General features: G+C 38.6%; 1 protein-coding gene across 1 annotated transcript in view; it reads right to left on the bottom strand.

The window, feature by feature from the left end:
* LOC126455573 (uncharacterized) overlaps positions 1 to 15,642 on the bottom strand; it is a 119,648-nt gene extending 104,006 nt beyond the window's left edge. Inside the window, exon 1 of the mRNA XM_050091327.1 lies at positions 15,561 to 15,642. Coding sequence (XP_049947284.1) covers positions 15,561 to 15,609 — 49 coding nt within the window. The 5' untranslated portion in view covers positions 15,610 to 15,642. The remainder of the gene's footprint in view (positions 1 to 15,560) is intronic.
* Between the last annotated feature and the right edge of the window lie 1,397 nt (positions 15,643 to 17,039).

Here is a 17,039-nt window from a genome sequence, read left to right as displayed (position 1 = left end):
TTCCATCAGGAAGGAGGTACACGGCTCCTGTTGTCTGTAGGTCAACCATGGGTAGAAGGTCAATACTGCTGTTCAATCATGTCCACATTGTTACTTTGTGGCAGGAAGGGCTCTCAACAAGGGATGTGTCCAGACGTCTCAGAGTGAAGCAAAGCGATAGTGTTCGGACATGGAGGAGATACAGAGAGACAGGAACTGTTGATGACAACCTCGCTCAGGCTGCCCTGCCAAAGGGCTGCTACTGCAATGGATGGCTCGGAGGAACCTTGACAGCAACACCAACATGTTGAATAACGCTTTTTGTGCAGCCACAGGATATCGTGTGATAACTCAAACTGTGCGCAATAGGCTGCACGATGCGCAAGTTCACTCCTCACGTCCATGGCAAGGCCCATCTTTGCAACCATGACACCATGCAGTGCGGTACAGAGGGCCCAATAACATGATGAATGGACTGCTCTCAGGATTGGCATCACGTTCTCTTCACCAATAATTGTTGCATATGCCTTCAACCAGACAATTGTTGGAGACGTGTCTGGAGGCAACCCAGTTAGTCTGAACGCCTTAGAGACACTGTCCAGTGTGTGCAGCAAGGTGGAGGTTCCCTGCTGTTTTGGGGTGGCATTATACGGGGCCGACGTATGCCATTGGTGGTCATGGAAGGCAGCCGTATTGGCTGCACAGGCTGTACGATATATGAATGCCATCCTCCAACTGATAATGAAACCATATAGACAGCATATTGGCGAGGCATTTGTCTTCGCGGATGACAATTCACGCCTCCATCGTGCACATGACTTCCTCCAGGATAGCGACATCACTCGACTAGAGTGGCTAGCATGTTCTCCAGACATGAAGCCTATCGAACACGCCTGGGATAGATTGAAAAGGGCTGTTTATGGAAGACGTGATCCACCACCCACTCTGAGAGATCTACGCCAAATCACTGTTGAGGAGTGGGATAATCTGGACCAACAGTGCCTTGATGAACTTGTGGATAGTATGCCCCGACAAATACAGGCATGCATCAATGCAAGAGGACATGCTTCTGGGTATTAGAGGCACTAGTGTGTGCAGCAATCTGGACCACCACCTCTGAAGGTCTCGCTGTCTGTTGTTACAACATGCAATGTGCGGTTTTCACAAGCAATAAAAGGGGCAGAAACAATGTTTATGTTGATCTCTGTTCCAATTTTCTGCACAGGTTCCGGAACTCTCAGAACCAAGGTGATGCAAAACATTTTTTGATGTGTGTACATTTGAAAGGATAGCAATGTTAATGAAATACCAGGAAGTTCCTACACTGAAGAATTATAGAGAAGCATCATAGCAAGTGTTTCTCAAAGAGCATGCCATGAGACGTTGAGGGAGCAGTGTGTTTGCTCAATGGCTAGATTTCTCTTTACCACAAAATAGTTGCATGGTTGTCAAAGAGATGGTACATAACAAGACCTGAGAATCCTCAAACCACAAAGTAGCACAGCAAGCATAACAGTCTGTGCATCATACTCGTACGTGGTAGTGGCAGTATTACCCACAAACTATCTGTAGAATGAAACTTCCTGGCAGATTAAAACTGTGTGCCCAACCGAGACTCGAACTCGGGACCTTTGCCTTTCGCGGGCAAGTGCTCTACCATCTGAGCTACCGAAGCACGACTCACGCCCGGTACTCACAGCTTTACTTCTGCCAGTATCTCGTCTCCCACCTTCCCAACTTTACAGAAGCTCTCCTGCGAACCTTGCAGAACTAGCACTCCTGAAAGGTGGGAGACGAGATACTGGCAGAAGTAAAGCTGTGAGTACCGGGCGTGAGTCGTGCTTCGGTAGCTCAGATGGTAGAGCACTTGCCCGCGAAAGGCAAAGGTCCCGAGTTCGAGTCTCGGTCAGGCATACAGTTTTAATCTGCCAGGAAGTTTCATATTAGCGCACACTCCACTGAAGAGTGAAAATCTCATTTTGGAAATATCTGTAGAATTATGCATTCCAACATATAACTATTATGAGCCAGAAGCAAAGCTGTAAAAACGGGTAACACATCGTGATAAAGAAATTGATCTGTTGAATGAAGTTTGCAGTGAACCTGATATTGCCTACACAACAAGTAAAGATCAAGCAGAAGTCATGCAGCAAATAGAGTTTTAGCTGATAAAGCTATGCAAATATGTGCAAGAAGAGAGAACTGGTTTAGGACAATGTATTGCTTCATTTACTGTTGATAAAATAATGTGTCTAACTTTAATTGTACGCAGGATAAAGTTTCTGAAAGTTATGAACACCACTCAGTCAGCACTAAAGAAAACCCAAAAGGGTTTAAAAAATGTGCGTTCAACCATTGTCAGCAGCTGAATGTACCATGAAGCAGAAAAGAATGAAACTGGTTAAAATACCATGGCTTGTACCGACACATCAGACATAAGCTAGAGTCCTCCCATTCATAACCTTGCACTGGCATGACTTTCAGCTATTGGCTCATTAGCTAGAGGAACTGCTGGAGCTGGTAGCCATGTGTACGCAAGGTGTGCTTGCTTTGGCCAAAAGTTAATGTGTGCATATCTGCAACTCTACTTGTGATTTTTACAGTGAGCAGCAACCTCTCTTTTCCTTACATTGTTGGTATTCCAACCTGGAGTTTACATTCATAAAACCATCTCCCAAAACAAAACAACACACACACACACACACACACACACACACACACACACACACCTTTATAACTGATCAGACCAACCTGTCAAATGACACAGTTTTTAAATTAATAGACCACTTAATATAGCATTAAATATAGACATACCTCTACCTATGTCACCAACTCCGTACCATCCTCTACCCCCCCCCCCCCCCCCCCGCCACCACCCACCCACACTCAATTCCCATTCCCCACTAATACCTGCTCCCAGTTGCTCTGCCTATAGACAGTGTTTACACACTTGTTTGTCTTTTCACTAATGGAGCTTCTATTGGTGTAAATATACATAAACTTCATAATAACCACATAAAAATGTATTACACCCTGCAATTCCAAACTCTAAGACACAGTTTCTGCTTCTATATGTGGCTGTTGAGAAAAGTATATATACAGGTTGATTTTACTAAATGGTTATGATGTTTGGTTTTGTGGGGCACTCAACTGCGCAATCATCAGCACCTGTACAAAGTCCCAATTTTTTTCACAGTCCAATTTTTTTTTACACAATCCAACTGAGCCAATGTCATGAATGATGATGATGATAATGGGAATGAAATGACGAGGGCAACACAAACACCAGTCCCACGGCAGAGAAAATCCCTAATCTGGCCAGGAATCGAACCCGGGACCCCCTGATCCAGAGGCAGCAACACTAGCCACGAGCTGCGGACTTACTAAATGCTGATAACCTGCAGGAAACGGTTTCTGTAAGGCCTGTGTACATATCACACACACCTGCCTAGAATAGTAACTCATCCTCATAAATGAGCCTGTTTCACTCAAAAAACAAAACACTGCTGCAAACAGTTATGTTGCAGCCGTGGCAGCTGAGATACTTTTACTGGTACAGTTGTGCTGCTGCCCAACCACTGCCATTTGCCTGTCTTTATGCATGCAGAGATCATGTGAGCCTGTTCCTGGTTGGTTTATCAGACCATTGTCTCCCAATGTTGCATTACATGACACATGTTCACACCAGAGTGAGTCAGAAATTTGTGAAGATGCCACTGTCATGGACGAAATTACTACCCTCTTGAGTGTGGGACTAGTGTAGTATACAAAGCTAGTATAGTGGTATGCACAAGACATTCCGATTTGCTTTGTATGTTCTCATGTATGATTTCAATCATTGAAATCTACATTGTCAAAGATCTTTTATCTCCATCTTCAAGTCTGTGTACCTCCCTTGGAATGTGTTTCCGGCCATATGTCCACATGAGCTGTTTGCTACTAATACTCTCAGGGAGTTTGTCCCCATTTGGCAAAGTCACCCCATATTAACAAAAGCACTTCCAATTACGATGGGACAGAATTAAACATTGTAATTTAATCTGTCATTACAATTTTCACCAAAGAGCAACTATCAGAAGCAGTTTCATTTCATTATGACAATTTCTTATCATTTCAAAGAGATTTTGAGAATGAATGACAACATTCAGAGACTGTATCTGTAAGTTTTTCTCTTCTTCTGTTTACAAGCCTTGATTCGGTAAGCAAATTAAGAATTACATATTTCTTTAAGGTGTAAGCATTTTGGGTCCTCAGCTGCTGTTGCCAAGGAAACTGTGTCCAAATAATGGCTGAGTCTGCAATAACTTCAGTTACCAGCAAATCAGTGGAATTGGAACAACAGTTTCCTATTTTTTAAAAAAAGAATCTGAGAGAGTCTGGAATGCAACCTGAATTAGATCTTCCATAACAATGTCTTTGCACACCAAGGACTTGCCCTGGCATCGTAATTGCAAAGCCTGCAAATTCTCTATGGTTGCAAGATCAAATCGGTGGAAGTGAAGTGTGTGGGACTACTGATGGTGCAAAATTATAAAATGATACTGGTAACGTATACAATGACTCAAAAAAACATGATGTTGTTGTTGTTGTTGTTGTGGTCTTCAGTCCTGAGACTGGTTTGATGCAGCTCTCCATGCTACTCTATCCTGAGCAAGCTTCTTCATCTACCAGTACCTACTGCAACCAACATCCTTCTGAATCTGCTTAGTGTATTCTTCTCTTGGTCTCCCCCTACGATTTTTACCCTCCACGCTGCCCTCCAATACTAAATTGGTGATCCCTTGATGCCTCAGAACATGTCCTACCAACCGATCCCTTCTTCTGGTCAAGTTGTGCCACAAACTTCTCTTCTCCCCAATCCTATTCAATACTTCCTCATTAGTTATGTGATCTACCCATCTAATCTTCAGCATTCTTCTGTAGCACCACATTTCGAAAGCTTCTATTCTCTTCTTGTCCAAACTATTTACCGTCCATGTTTCACTTCCATACATGGCTACACTCCATACAAATACTTTCAGAAACGACTTCCTGACACTTAAATCTATACTCAATGTTAACAAATTTCTCTTCTTCAGAAACGCTTTCCTTGCCATTGCCAGTCTATATTTTATATCCTCTCTACTTCGACCATCATCAGTTATTTTGCTCCCCAAATAGCAAAACTCCTTTACTACTTTAAGTGTCTCATTTCGTAATCTAATACCCTCAACATCACCCGACTTAATTCGACTACATTCCATTATCCTCGTTTTGCTTTTGTTGATGTTCATCTTATATCCTCCCTTCAAGACACCATCCATTCCGTTCAACTGCTCTTCCAAGTCCTTTGCTGTCTTTGACAGAATTACAATGTCATCGGCGAACCTCAAAGTTTTTGTTTCTTCTTCATGGATTTTAATACCTACTCCAAATATTTCTTTTGTTTCCTTTACTGCTTGCTCAATATACAGATTGAATAACATCGGGGAGAGGCTACAACCCTGCCTCACTCCCTTCCCAACCACTGCTTCCCTTTCACGCGCCTCGACTCTTATAACTGCCATCTGGTTTCTGTACAAATTGTAAATAGCCTTTCGCTCCCTGTATTTTACCCCTGCCACCTTTAGAATTTGAAAGAGAGTATTCCAGTCAACATTGTCACATGCTTTCTCTAAGTCGACAAATGCTAGAAACGTAGGTTTGCCTTTCCTTATCTTTCTTCTAAGATAAGACGTAAGATCAGTATTGCCTCACATGTTCCAAATAGTCTTTGGCCAAAATGATTTGATGACAAACTTACAACACTGGCTGGAAAGGAGAGAATACAGGTCGGCACACACATTATTTTTTTCAAAGAGAGTTAGAGAGATGGATTTAACAATGTTGCAAATGTATTACTTTAATGGAGAGTATGTCGAGTAGGTATTTTGTGTACAGGAAGCAATGCCAACTAAATTTGCAATTCTGACGCTCTATGTAAAGTAGTAGAGAAGTTATGACAACTTTGGGGGAGTTTCAGTAGTTACAGCACTTCTTTCTGTGAGAAAGACATGTGGAGGAGGACTATGGGGCAACAACATTCACATCATCTCCAAGTATCCATGGATCCATATACAGACATCAAGCTGCCCATGCTTGCACTGAAAAGTCTGAAATATTTGTCTATGAGATAAGCACTGTACAGTGGGGTGATAACATGTAGTATGAAATTGTCACTTGCTCAACCAGTGTAAGAGCATAAATAGGCATGAAGGTCATCACTCCTTTGGTTTTCAAGAGTGAATGTAAAGTGCAGAACCTAGGAATATACAACAACCTCTACACTATAGCTCCCACAGGAACTCCCAAGACCAGAGTATGTTAGTTACAGCACACACAGAGGCATTTAAACAGATATTGTAGCCATGCTCCACACATGAATGGAATGGGAAAAACCCTAATATGTTGCACAGTGGGAAGTATCCAACCCCCCCCCCCCCCCCTCTCTCATGCAATAGAAGTGGTTTGCAGAGTATGGATGTACCTGTGCATGGATGTACCTGTGCACATTCACCAACATCTTACAGAAAAATAAAGAAGTCTGTACATCCACCGAGATATACAGGGTGTCTCAGTCAAACCTCCCCGATTTCAAAGACCCAGGGAGAGGGAAAAACAAAACACAGTACATATGACAATGAAAAATGCACCACATTATAGAGCATCTCAAAGAATTTATTTCTTTATCATTAGTACACCTCAACATGTGAACCATTTGTAGCACGAAGAATGTCGAGTCTATATTAAATTTCTTGCCAAGTTCTTTGTAACATTTCCTCTGTTATTGTTGCAATCGCATTAGTGATACGATGTTGCAATGTAGGAATATCGTCCACTATAGTCGCATACACTTGGTCCTTCACGAATCCCCACATGAAGAAATCATGCGGCGTAATGTCGGGTGAACATGGTGGTAAGGCAATGGAGCCTCTACGTACAATCCAACGATTTGGGAACTTCCTATCCAGGAACTTGCGAACAGCCATTGATCAATGCGGCAGAGCTCCATCTTGTTGAAAAATGGTGTGGGGTTGCAAGTCTTGTATCTGAGGGTACACAAACTACTCCAACACATCCAGATACACTGACCCATTCACAGTTTGTTCCGCAAAGAAGAACGGTCCAACAATCCTGTCGTGCATTTGCCCACACAAGACGTTTAGCTTAGGGCTATAGCGAACATGTTCAATGACAATGTGCGAATTTTGTGAACCCAAATCCGAACATTATGCCTATTAACCCTTTCTGATAGGTGAAAGGTTGCCTCATCTGAGAATAAACATCTTTCCAGGAAGCTGGCATCCATATCAATACAGTGCAGCATATCCGCAGCAAATTATTGTCGGCATGGTTCGTTGTTCGGCGTCAGATGTTGCCAAAAACTTCCTATACCATTCTTGTGGATCACATTCATACAAACAATGATAATTTCTTTGCACAGTAATCAGCGATTTTGTTTCTGCAAACCACGCTACTGCTTGCGCGCGCTGCTGTGGAGTCACCATTTTCACTTCATGCGACCACACTGCACACTGGTGACGATACTTGGCACTTCTGAAAAGGGAATATAAATTCTTTGAGATGCTCTACAATGTAGTGCATTTTTCATTGTTGTATCTACTGTGGTTTTTCTCTCCTGGGTCCTTGAAATCAGGGAGGCTTATGTGGGACATCCTGTATAACAGCAACTGCACAGATTCTGAAGGCATGCATATAGTGAATGTCTACAGATTGTGTTCAATGTGGATTCCAATGTTGTTACGAATGATAAACAACATATTCTTCTGAGAACATTACACTTTGGTTAAAATAACTTCACGACTGATGTTTCAGCAAGCGAAGTGATAGGGGTCAGGTGTCTACCAACCACAATTCTCCTGAGGTCTCCACATGCTTGTCATTTTACTTGTTTTGTAGATATGTGCAGAGTCTTGGAAAGAGAGGCAGGTTACATAGAGTGGAAGAGAGACATTCAAAAAGAGGAGTTTACATTTGTAGTTTGAGTACAGGTCATCAAGAGCACCCATACGCAAGAGCAACAGGGGCGGCTGTGACACAACCCTCCCCCTCCCCACCCAGCTCTCAGGGAAAGGAAAATTGATAGTGTAGTCACATGTTTTCATTTTAAGAAAACAATTTAAAAGTCGCTGTTACGAAGGTTTTTAAAAGGTTGTAAATTGAACTTTTTTATGGCTCATCAGGTTGCCCTCCATGGCTTCTTACAAGTCACCGTTCATCTTTCTAGATATCAAAAATACTATACAACCCACTAGGCCCCCACCTATGAACTATCATATCAGCGTCCTTGCATGTCACACTCACATGCTATCTGGCAACATTGCCTGCCTCCCCCCCTCCCCTGGGCAGACGTACATATGTCAACAACAAAGATATAAGGTAACATTTGTAGTTTTACTTAACTCAACAGGCCATCAGTGATTAGAAAGTCTATTATGCAGAAGGTAGAAGTCAGTATTACTTTAGCACTAACACAATTTATTGTACACAGGTTATAGTTGGTATCATAGATAACAACCTTCTGTTATCATTGACATGTGAATATTCAATTACTGGCATACAATTGTAGAGAAACATATTTAAAGATAGGAATTTAATCCCTCAAAACACCCATACAGCTGGAAAAATATGACCACTTAAAACCCTTAAAATTTCAAGTACATGAGAGTATAGCCTGGGAATGTATAGGAACACACTGGGTGCACGAGGAGGACAGCGGCACTCCAGTGACAATGTGAATTCATTTAGAGGAATTTGCTGTATTCACTTGGCAAAAATAAGGCAATATGTAAGTACAACAATTCATCTTTAATTACGCAGCAAGAATGTACTGGACTACTCTGAAGCATTGTTTTTTTAATAATCAAAAAAGAACATTCGCCACCATGCAATGCAGTATTGGCAGTTCGACAAAAGAATTTCATTACTTGTGTGTTGCATGTAAACATCACACTTTATTAATATCGCAATTTCTGTTATTACTTCATGTTCCAGGTTGACAGCTTCTTGCCACAAGAATGTAGCAACCAGGACAAGAGTAACTTACAAACACCAAAAATTCTGGGAAGAGCAGCAGAAACATTACAGGGCTGTTAATAGAGTGGCAGTCTACTAGAAATTTTAGTTTAAAATATAATGAAACAGACAACTGGGAAACTCACACTGCAAGGCAAATTCTCACATTTTGTAGAAGCTTAAGCAAGAGGTATTTACACGAAAAAAGCCAGAAGCAAAAGTTGTTCAAACAGCGTACTGACATCAGCCAACAAAAAGCACCTATATTGCGAGTATTTGTCTTAAGAGACTGAAGATAGGTTTTCAGGTAATTTCTCAATTACCAGACAGGATACAAAAGTTACCAGTTTCCACGTGTCTGTCTGGCATTTATATTGAGCTTTACAGTATAGATACAAAATAATAACCCAAATACATACACAGTCGTTCACTCCTTCATTTCCTTTCAGTTCTATCCTCATTCATAGTAATTATTCATAGTAGTGACAATAGATTTACATACAAATATCCATCTCCAATCTATCCAGAAATGGATTGTGATAACATGCAATGCTCTCATATGGTTTTTTGTGTAAATGCAGCTAAGCAGTATCATAGATATTAAATGTAGCAGACAAACCAATAATGTAGCAAATGTATAACCCTAGAACAGGTGCCTCCAAAACATCAAACACTACAATACTCATCAAATTTAACAAGCAGCAAAATGTTCAAATGGCTCTGAGCACTATGGGACTCGACTTCTGAGGTCATCAGTCCCCTAGAACTTAGAACTACTTAAACCTAACTAACCTACGGACATCACACACATCCATGCCCAAGGCAGGATTCGAACCTGCAACCGTAGCGGTCGCGCGGTTCCAGACTGTAGTGCCTAGAACCACTAGGCCACCCCGGCCGGCTAACAAACAGCATGCACTTGACACGAAGTGGTGACAATGAAGTTTTATTACTATTAAATCATATGGTGCTTCAAAAGCTAATTGGTGATCAGTGGAGGTGACGATACATTTTTACAACCATCCTCTACCATTTTTTGGCTGAGTCACTAGGATGTCAAACACAGTAAGGCACATCATGTCCATTATAATTATCCGGGCTGTTATGCTGTGGTCGGTTGATGAATTCTGTGTCGATTCTCAACATTTCGACTCCGACTGCGTGAGACATCTTCAAGGGGGTCCATAGCTCAATGGAAGGTCCAACACATCCACTGGCGCAGCCCGGATAATTATAATGGACATGATATTTCCGGCCGTGAAAGTCTACATTTTAGTAGTAAGGCACATCCCATTTGGTTTAAAGCTAAACATGTGAGATCTAAAATTTCTTGTCACATACTTTTTAAAATTAATGTACTGTCACAAATTCAGTTGCCTGGAGTAGTTTCAGTTTATGTCAGAGCAATAGGCCTACCTATTAAAACTATATCCACTTCAGTATCATACGTTGATAGTTGATGATTTCATACCACTTAACAGGGTCATTCCATATCAAATCACCCAATAAAAAATAAATTTTACACCCACCTCCTTAGATTTTCATGAAATTTGGCTCAAATGGTTCTAATACCATCCTGACAACACCTGCAATTTTTTTTTGCTGTATCTCTTACAGTTTTTTTTTATAAATTTTTAAAGTTTTTATGTTTTGCATTTTATGAACCTTCGGAAATGGTCAGTTTAATTTGTATTCAAAACTTTAAATTTGCTTATCTTAAAAACTCTTTTAGATAACATCATGAATTTTTGCAGCAAGTTTATTTATTATACATATTTGAAGATAAAAATGATGCTATTAAAATATATTAATATTTTCTACGAAAAAAAATATATATGTATTTTTTTCATTTTTTTTTTAACGGATGTTTTGTTTTATAAGAATTGCAATATCTAGAGTCTCAGACCTGATAGAATGCTCAAATTTGTTTTAATTTACTCTTAAACATATAGGCTACTTGATAAAACAAAAATAATGATGGCTTTTTAACATGTTTATTAATTATAGTAGATTACATTAGAATTATGTACAAAGATAGTTTACTTACGACACGTATGTATAACCCAACTGATTGCTTGAAACATTGAATTTTTTGAGTAATTTTGTCTTTTTAATAAACATTAATGCTGATTCAAACTGTTTTTCCACTTCATCCAAGAGCTTTCAGTTCTTTTGATACAGTCTTTTTTGAAGTAATACATTCTCCCAGTGCCGCTTGATTGAGGTGCGTCTACTACACAGACTATGTGCTCCAAAGCCACTATGCAGGAATCTTCTCTTTCAGGCCAATAAAATGATGCAGCGGGTCCTGAAGGATGTAGAAATAAAATTTCTGCATCTTCTTCATCATTGAATATTGTTTTTACCAGTCCAAAGTACCAGTTACCATCATAATTTGCAGCCACATTGCAATTTATGGATGGTTCAACACGAACCCAATCAGAAGAAGAATGGAAAGAAAAGACTAAGGAGGGTTTTACACTATCTGTAGTCCTTCTAATTTCAAGGTTGTTTGTTGGAAGTGGTTTGAAGTTATGAAAACTTCTAGTTCCAGGAATGGTTCGGGTTGCTGAAAAACGTTTTTCTAGTTTTAACCTTAGCAAATCAGCTTCTTTTTTGTCAATAAAGTGAAAATGAATGTTTTCAATATTTTTTTCACAAAACTTACACACATCGATTGCTGTCATTATTTGTTCTTTGTCTGAAAGCTGTACACTGGCTTTCCTTAAAATTCTTTTAATAGTTCCTCCTAGGCCATCACAAATTGACTTCCCATGACTTGTTGCAAAAAAAGAGTGTTGGGCCTTCAAATTAAAGTCTCTCAAGTGTTTAGTCAAATTTTTAAAACTGTTTCTATTTTTGTACTGCCCAGCACAACCATCTGTAAAGTAGTGAACTGAGTCAATGTCAGTATGATGTAATGACAGCCACTTTGTAATTTCTTTTTGTACAAAGTTAACAAAACCAGTGTCATGTTCTTGGTCATCACTAATAAAACAGTGGTTGGAAACAAAAACATTGTTTTCCTCATTTCTTAGAAAAACTCCAACTGGGTGTAGAGTACAACCACCTCTATTCCAGTGGTAACGTCGGATCTCATTTTGTATAACAAAGGAATAATTTTCACTGAAACCCATCACAATAATTGCTGTTTTGGGTGGTGGGTCTTCTTTCAATCTTTTAAAGGCTGCTGATTGGGATTTTGCTATAAACGAGTGTGGGGTGAGCTTTTCCAATGACCTAACCAATAAAGAAATGTAGTCTTCAACACTGATGACTGTTTGATCATTTCTGCCCTGTCTGTGTTAACCCACTGACTGATTACAATTTCTTCTTCTAAATCATAATCTTCACTTAGTTTTTCAGTTAAGCACTCTGTTAGCGCAGTATTTGCAGGACAGCTGTTGCAATGATGTAGCATGCAGTTTTGGTTTTCTGTGTTGCACACAAGCATCTTAATTAGGTCTTTATAAGATTCTTCAATTTTCACAGCATCCAGTAATAGTTTAACATTCTGGTGGATACTGCATACACATACAGTGTGTGTGCCTGCAGCACCAGCAAGGATACACCATTTAGGTCTCAAGAAACAAAATTTTGAAAATCCTACTTCTACCTCGGGATTCTCCCATTTGAAAGAATAATAGAGTTCTCTCAAGTTACACAAAATGAGTCTTTTTTGCATGTACACATTTTTTTGAACACTTACTTTGTCTTTTGTTCCAGGTAGCACTCTGGAACTTTCATCCTTTTCATAAAAATCTGTTACAAGTCTTATTGTATTTTCAGAAAGAGTTTTACCTTTTTTTGGACCAGGAGTTTCCAAAATACCCTTTTCAGATTTTAGCTTTCTAGCTTGTCACACCATGTACTCACTTACATTAAATTCTTTCATCACTTTATTTCGAGTCCAAGAATCTGGAGCCAAGGTCAGAATCTGGATTTTTCTAGACCTCCCAACAGATGAAATCTTCTCTTTCATAAGAGAAATCATTACATCAAAATCCTTTGCTTTCTCAACCACACTAGTATCTTCGTCATCATCAGAACTTGGTGCATCATATTTTAATGCTTTTCAAACCGCCTTTTTTGCAGTCTTTTCAATACTGCTAACCTTCCTTTTAAAATAAGACCCTTTACTTTGTTCTGACAAGCCATGAAGCTTTATTGGTGTTAAACCTAAATAATGAAGAGCAATGTTTGTTTGTACGAGGGATTCATTTCTGGATTCCAATGATTCTAATTCAACCATGACTTCATCATCTGTTTCACTTTCATTGACTTCAACTCTTAATTTTTCCTCACAAAAGTTACGGCATGTTGAGCAAAGCTTTTGTCCAGGTTTTATGTTAATATTTTTTGTCAGTAATTGTTTAGAAAGATCCAAGCCTACACTTCTCAACAATGTTTTGATGGGCTTTTTGTGTTTTTTTTTAGTGGGTCTACACATGTTGTTTGATACTTTTCAAAAACATTTAAAAAGTAGTAGCTGTGTTATGAACATATATTCTTAAATTCACACAGATTAATTCCAGATCGTAAGTGGATCAAATCTTTTTCTTCCTCACTCAATTCTGATACCGGTTGTAACTTTTTTGAAGGTGTGTAGGTTGTTTGGAAACAGTCAGATTTTTTAAATAACCCTACACTACAGGTTTGAATATCTGAAATACTGATTTCACTTTTGGTCTGATTACTGTTCTGGTTACTTTTATACGATATTGGAAAAGAATCTCTGTAAACTAAGCAACAGTACTTACTGAGAGTTCGAATAAACTCAATAAAATACTATCCAAGCACGATTTAACACTGTAATAATTTTTACTTCAAAACACAGGAGTAACAATACAAAATCCAAGTGTACATTGTTACTCCAAGAAGACAAAAACTTATTTTCGGTGTCTCAGTCACTTAGCATTTTTTATTTTTAAAATATAATTAATATTATTTTAAAAATTAGATAACTATTAAACAGGTTAAAAAGCCAACATAATTTTTCTTTTATCTAATAGCCTATACAATTAAGAGTATTTTAAAACAAATTTGAGCTTTCTATCAGGTCTGAGACTCTAGATATTGCAGTTTTTGTAAAACTAAACATCCGTTAGCTAAAAAAAAAAAAAAACTTATAAATTTTTTTTCATTTGCAAAAATTTAATATATCTTTATGGTAATTTTTTTTAACATTTAGATATAATACACAAACTTGTTCCAAAATTTCATACTGATATCTTGAGTATTCTTTAATATACAAATTTTTTTAGTTGTGAGGACACGTTTAAGTTACAATTTCCGACTGCTGAAACAAAGCCAAATCTAAAAACTTTAAAAATTTATAAAAAAAACTATAAGAGATAGAGCAAAAATATTTTACCAGTGCTTTCAGGATGATAAAAGAAGTAATTGTACAAAGTTTCAACAACATCTGACATGGTTGTTGTCAAGGCCTGGGTGACTGGACATGGAATGACCCAACAGCTTTAGAGGTATTTCTCAGCTAAAGCCAGCCAGAATAAAATGTGCCAAACAAACAGAACCTCTTAAAAGGTAATAAAATTAATAGTATTTGAAATGATTTGTAGACACAACGCTCACATTTTTCCTGGGTTGCACTTTGGTTTGAAACAGTATTTACACTTAAAAAAATCATTTCAATGTCAACATTCGATCTTATTAATTATTTGAACTATACAGTGCTAAATGTTACTTTGTATAAATCATGGCATAGCCTAATTTTTTTTTATTTCAAAAAATACATCACTACAGTTTCTTTTATTTCGTGCCACAGGAATATTTCTAGCTATCAGATTGGAACGGCACTTTATATGAACGTATCAGAATTTTAAGGAAATACGCTACATCTTACCAATATAATGACATTGAGGAAAATGTGGTTTTTTGGATGACAGAGCACTCTTTAGTGTACTATTTACTTCTTGCGTAGGCTAAAAGGAATTCTTTCCAGACTTTTTATTCCACAAAAGCTATGCGTAACTACTAATCTCTCTGTAATCTGATAAAAGAAAGACGGGGGCAAGGCTTATAACATGTCTTGAACGAAATGTAAATAACAATAACATTGACAGGCAAGTGGTTGCACACATTCGTCTGTGTCGCATTGAACGGCTGATATGGGCCATAGAACAGTAAGTATATCAGCTGACTGGTTACTGAGCCTAAAGTGATCAACAAAACAAAAACAGATTTCACCGCACTCAATTGCAAAAGGTGACGCCTTGATGCCCCTATTTTAATTTAATTCATTTCACAAAAAGAGGAATTTTGTAAAAGTAACGAAGCGTCCTCCTGTAATAACAACCATAACACTTCAAGTCTGCATTATTCGAGACATTTGAGCAACGCATGCTACTGTTATTACACCCTGTATTTAAAAAGCACACCGGTAAACAAACACATAACCTCAACGACACCGTGTTACAAATATAAGCTCTGTACACCGTAACACCTGTTTTTCTTAGCTATTGACAGTCTTAAAAATTAAAATTAAAAAGAAAAACAAAACTTACAACGTGATTTGCGACAAAAAGTTGTAAATATATTCCATACAACTGCCATCTACAGTACCAAACACCAAGCACTCAGATGCACATACGGTATTTCATATTTCCCCCTCTGATGAACGATTAACGAATGTTTCGATTCTGTCACTACATCGACTACACCAAGCGTTATTTCCTTGCGGTTCAAACAAGCCAGCTCCCACTATCAGTTGCAGATGTAAAGCGGATAATAATCAGTGGAGTAAGTTTTGTTGATAAAGGTTAGATAAATTTTGAACAAGTCTTCCACCAATTACACAGCTTCATTGATGTAACTGCCGAAGAAAATAGGCCGTTTTCCTTCCTGGATTAGATAAGATCAATTTGCTAATCACTTGTCCATATGATTAACTCCTTTATTTGTAGGCAGTATTTTAATTGAAAATCGTTCGTTGCCCTTCTTAATTGTTTTCTTTTGTCAGAACAATCATTTTTGTCGTGTCATTCATTTCTTGGATTGTAACCTATATAAGAGCTAAGACAAGCTTAATTAGTCTTGTCTGCCCAACTATATGCATGTCTAATTATCGTTTCTAATTTCATAATAAATACCCATCAAAAATAAATTTTACCACTCAATAAGCGCATCTATCATGTTACACACAAGAAAGCTGGTAGTCGTCTTATTCCAGGTAAGAGTGTTCGAATAACAATGTTACCGAGTCTGAAACTGCAGAGTTAGATACAGGTGTCCACGACGACGTGGAATAATATGGACACATGTAATAACTATGATCTTTCAAGAGAGACAGGATTGGAAAAGAAATTTCAATATCTGCATCCATCCTCTTCGAAACTCTGTGAAATAAATGGCAAAGGTTACATTCCAGAGTATCACCTATTACTGTTTCTTCCCGTCCAGTTCACGTATGAAGCCTGGGGAAGAGAGACAACTTAAATGCCTCTTTGCGCGCTGTATTCTGTCTTATCTTGTCTTCGTCGTCTCTGCGCATGCTTTATATGGGGAGCTGTAGGATATGTCCAGATTCCCCGATTCATACTGGTTCTTCAAACTTTGTAAATAGGCATTCGCGAGATAGTATCTCCAAGTGACTGCCACTTGGCTTTTTGCATCACTACTATGCATTCCCGTGAGTAAACCTCTGACCATCTGTGCTGCCTTTTTTTTATGAGTTCAATATCCTCTGTAGCTACTGTTTGACAGTGCCTCACGCACTTGAGCAGTATTTTAGGGTTGTGTTGCATGAGTATTTTGTACTAAATCTACTATGCAGACTGATAACATATTCCTAATATTCTACCAACAAACCACAGTCTGCTACCTGCTTTGTCCTTGGCTGAGCCCGGGTGATCATTCTATTTCATATCCCTAAAAACTGTGAAACCTAGGTATTTGTGTAAACTGACTAATTCCAGTTGTGACTTACTCATATTACCTTTTATAAACGTACAGTTTTACGTTCTTGAAAATTATAGGAACTTGCC

This window comes from Schistocerca serialis, chromosome 2 (assembly GCF_023864345.2).
Source record: "Schistocerca serialis cubense isolate TAMUIC-IGC-003099 chromosome 2, iqSchSeri2.2, whole genome shotgun sequence".
Taxonomy (NCBI): domain Eukaryota; kingdom Metazoa; phylum Arthropoda; class Insecta; order Orthoptera; family Acrididae; genus Schistocerca; species Schistocerca serialis.
This window is presented reverse-complemented; position numbering and strand designations above follow the sequence as displayed.